Source organism: Morone saxatilis, unplaced genomic scaffold (genome assembly GCF_004916995.1).
Source record: "Morone saxatilis isolate NCDOM2014 unplaced genomic scaffold, NCSU_SB_2.0 Contig16, whole genome shotgun sequence".
NCBI classification, from domain to species: Eukaryota; Metazoa; Chordata; class Actinopteri; family Moronidae; genus Morone; species Morone saxatilis.
This window is the reverse complement of record NW_023339718.1, coordinates 13,852,630-13,857,234: the sequence shown is the minus strand read 5'-3', so window position 1 is coordinate 13,857,234 and position 4,605 is coordinate 13,852,630. Positions and strand designations below refer to the sequence as shown.

At 36.9% G+C, this 4,605-nt stretch overlaps 1 protein-coding gene across 1 annotated transcript in view; it reads right to left on the bottom strand.

The window, feature by feature from the left end:
* Window positions 1-219: 219 nt before the first annotated feature.
* The window catches only part of cdo1 (cysteine dioxygenase, type I), a 5,599-nt gene continuing 1,213 nt past the window's right edge, over window positions 220-4,605 (bottom strand). Inside the window, exons 2-5 of the mRNA XM_035658602.1 lie at window positions 4,067-4,144; window positions 3,164-3,321; window positions 2,433-2,602; window positions 220-1,257 (exon numbers count right to left, since the gene is read on the bottom strand). Of these exons, the coding sequence (XP_035514495.1) occupies window positions 1,228-1,257; window positions 2,433-2,602; window positions 3,164-3,321; window positions 4,067-4,144 (436 nt within the window). The 3' untranslated portion in view covers window positions 220-1,227. The remainder of the gene's footprint in view (window positions 1,258-2,432; window positions 2,603-3,163; window positions 3,322-4,066; window positions 4,145-4,605) is intronic.

Here is a 4,605-nt window from a genome sequence, read left to right as displayed (position 1 = left end):
AGGTACTGAAGCGAAGTGAAAGTGTTTACACCCAGCCTCCCACACCATAAGACACATGTATCAGTTTTTATTTTGGTGTTTGACACTGAAGCTTTTGCACAGGTCTACCAATCAAGCTATATACATTTTATGTGCTTGTTACATTCAGTATGAATTATGGATTTTGCTGAGTAATTAGAAAAATACACAACATAAAAATGAAGACAACACAAAATAAAGTTCTGCGAAAGGATAGTTGTGTTTAATGGTATACAGTTATGGCCAGATTCATAATTTACTGCATCACAGAAATCATACATGCTTCTGACAGTGCTATGAGAGATGCTATGCTGTAAAAACTACACACTATATAAATATAGCTACAATTAAAATGTGCCAGAATCCTGAGAAAAAGTACGAGTTTCATCTAAACATAATTGTCTGCTAATAATACAAAATAATCTGTCCACAATACTCTCTTAGTCAAAACCTTTATCATGAATACATTTAGGAATAACACGTCGCTTTGTAATTTAAACACTCCCTGGGTGAACAGAATAACCTGCAAATAAATTACAACCATCGCACTTTTAAAAACAACACAACTCTAAAGCTTTACATTTCTTTTTCCAAATGCAAATGGAAATTTTTTTTGATTAGATTATACAAACAATGTTACATTTTGTCACAATTTTCAGCAAGTGTTAAGACAATTTTGAGTGGTATAAATCAACAGTAAATACAGCTATAAAAGTGCTCCACTGATAAAAAAAACTGTTGATTGCAGAACTGTTTTTCATTTCTTGAAATATAAAATTTAAGAGAAACACTATATGAGCAATTTTTCTTTTTTACCATTTTTGAAATGCTAAAGCTCTATTATTTAGACTATGGGCCATAACTTTACAAAAGTGTGGTTACACAGGTCATGGATAGACAGGAATGTTGTTATTGGAAAAGGGTCTCCTCAGGCCCAGCAAACAAAAGGCAGATTCAATCCATGTCCAAGCCTATTCATGCATTCGTCCTGTGCTCATCAGTATTTGCCAAGCTCACACTGGGCAGCGATAAAGCCATTCTAATTACTGGGTTGTCCTTTTGAACCGGCCCGCTCCTGATTTTTAAATGGGTGCTTAGTCATAGTAGGTCCACTTTTCGCTTCCCCAGCAGTTTCCCTTGAATGATTTTCACAACAGTGTCAATTTAAATGCAACTCTCTTCATCATCTGGAGCCTCCTTTGGTGGTCATTAGTTGTTCTCTTGTGAAACTGTGGTTTCCTAAAAAAAGAGTGAATAACAGAACAAACCATTAGACAATGGGGTCAGGCTATCAAACACACGATTACAGAGTCTTTTAAGTACATTGTACCCAAAGCTAAACCAGGATTATTCAAAGCCGGGTTCCTAATTTAGATATTTAAGTTTTCAAATGTAATATAGCTACTAACTGGTCATCTGTCCAAAAAAACAACCTGACACCACAACAATTGTTGTAAGACCCTGGGACGTATGTTGAGTTGAGTTCGTTGTGTACTCACTCTTACATGCTTATGTTATCTTATCTCCTCTGTTTGGTGTTGCAATCTAATGCACTAACTTGACAGTGTTATGGTCAAGGTATGCTTATACAACTTGTAGATTTCAGATAACACCACTGGCAGATGTCTTATATGGTGTTTGCTCTTGTTTTTACGTCTTTACCTTTTGTGTAATTTTTATTTGTGTTTCATTATGTGCAACAATTTCAGAAAAAATTAATTTAACTTTTAACTAAGCCTTGATTCTTCTCTCCCTGAACATAAAATACTGCTCTCATGTGTTCCAAAAAGAACATTTCTTGCCTGCTAAAGCAACATTTTTGTTTAAACAGCAGCAAATGGAAACTTTCAGGGGTGCTGCTTTAATTGCTTGTAGGCTGTGCTTAATGAGAGTAGCAAGACACTATAAAAAAATCTCCCACTTCCTGCCTATAAGGCAGCAGGACTAGAAAGCCTGTGTGTTCAATTAACTGTTTGTAGTGATCCTGTGTGTGAATAATTACGTCATTAACCGGTGTAAACTTGTGTTTTTGACTAAAATTAGAACTCTCATAATAAACATTTTTATGCTTATGTATGCAGTGATGCATTCATATAAACCATTCTTTATGGTTTCTACAGTATCTTTGTGAATTGAATCAGGTCTCTTTAACAAGAGAAGTTTAAGGAAATGTATCTTTGTCTCTCTGATCAGCTAACAACTATAGTGACATTACTTTAGGCTGTTAGTGTTTCAAATGCAGTGTTATGATTTAAAAAGTTTTTTGTACAGTGCAATTTGTCATAATATCACATATTGTTCTACAGTCTCACCCACCTACAGAATTTGACTTTCCCAAATTTTAGGCTCCCAAAGACTATTTGAATTGAATACCATTGAATATGTATCTATTAAAGCCATAAAAAATCCCTTACAAATGGAGTCCTCTCTCCGTATTTGCTCCAGAAGGTCATCTTAACAGTGTTCCTGTGCCCCGTCCGCTGGTCAAAGGTCTGGCACGTTTGGAACGGGGGACTGTACAGATGCAAACTGACTGCGCCCTCTGTGTGGCTGCCATTTTCCACACGATGAAGGCCAATGGAGTCTGAAATACACACGCACAAACAAAAAAACATACAATAAGACCGTGTGTGCCACCGGAACGCTGTAAAATGAGGCACACAGGCAGTTACTGGCAGTGCTGTAATCAAAAACCGAGACCAAACATAACACCAGGGCTCTATTGGCTTTGGGGAAATACTCAGTCAGCAAAGATTTGAGGAGAGAGCTGAGTACTGTTCATTTAGAAGTTATAACCGACTGTTAACTTCTCTGAGACCAATTTAACATAAATAACTGCAGAGGTTGGAAACGTTGGTGGTACTCTGCACTGTAAAAAATGTCACATTTGTTACATGGTTGTCATGTCTGAGATATGTTACGTCAGTATATCTGATTTGGGACAGAACATGTAAAGGATGTTTGTTCTATTGTACTGAAGCATGATTATTTTTGCCACATTAAGAACCAGTTTCACAACTTGCCCCACAAACCAATGAGTATTTATAGAACTAAGTGGTTTTAATATTGTAGAAGGGTAAATGGCCAACTCTAATTAAAAAAAAAGAAAGAAAAAAAACAATCAGCACACTGTCTGCTTTCTCACCATTTATGTAAGCAACCTTGTTTTCCTGGAGAATTCTTTGCGACTTCTGGACCATGTTTCCTTGTGAGTTACCATCCGGCCAGTCAAACAGCGTCTCCTTCAGCTGTCCCTGCAGCAGCTTCATGAAACAATGGGAGTTTGTGTGGTCGTGGATGCTACTGCAAATTGCAAGAAACACACAAGCATACAGTGTCAGAATATGTCCTCTTTCTTGAGCCTTGAACCGAAGGCAACATTACAAATCTGTCCTGTAAAGAGTTTCTGAGTTTTAGTCAAAAGGTGAGAGAGTTTTTTTTGGCATTTTAGACAATCTCTTTTTGTTGTTTTATAAAGTATAAACTGTTCTTCCAGACTGGCAGGTACTAGATTGGTGCATAATATAATGTCATGCCATTTTAATGACCAGCAATGGTTGGAAAATGTTTCACAGGGGCAAAGATACATGCTATGCCAAATTAACAGCTGTTAGTCATATAGTTATAAATAATATGTAATCATATAAACACCTTTCAAACAGCACACGGCAGATATTAACCACAGTAAACTGAAATGGATCTCCTCCATTTCTATAGACTCCAGGTGTTTAGGTGACATTTGCTGACATAGTGGGGCATAGATATCGCCAAATAATGTCTGCCTGTAGAACATTGGACTCTCTTATCTCTATTAACTTTATACAATAATTGCCAGAGAATATCAGTCAACTATGTGACCTGAGCGGTATGCAGTTAACACAAGGTGTAATAGGTTTATCTGCTACAAATTTGCAGTGGCAATCTTTGAGATCTTGTTGATACGAAATGAAAATGAGCAAAAGACCAGAAAATAACATTGTGTTTTGCACTAAATATTACATTTTCTCATGTTAATTAACCTATTTGTTTGCATGCGGGAGCATCTTACCTGCCATGGCCTTCTCCCCAGCACAGAATCATGAGATTGAACTTCCCGTTACCCTCATCGACCAAGTTCCTTGTGTATCTGCAAAACAGGACAATTTGTTCAACGAACAGCAAGACAGATTATGAACTATTGCTCCTGTTACACTGAAGACTAAAAGGTTTCAAAGGGAAATGCAGTGTAAATGTTTTGGTAAGGTGGAGACATGCTGCTGCTTCACATTGAATAATTCATTCCAAATAATGTAGAACCATTTTAGGACAAACCTAAAAGTCAAATCGCAGTTATTCAAGCATTATTTTATATAAATTTCTTGCCAAAATATGATAACTTGATTTTCATTTATATGACTAAATACATTTTCCACGCAGTAAAGCTATCGCACTTGTAATTTAACATGTAAGGGAGAGGGGGTGAAACTTTTATATTAAAGATCCTGAAATATAAGAAGGACAAACAACAGAGGGGTCACTGACTCTTATTTAATTTGACTTCCACACAGAAACTCTACAACCATACCCCCCCCCCCCCCCCCCCCCCCC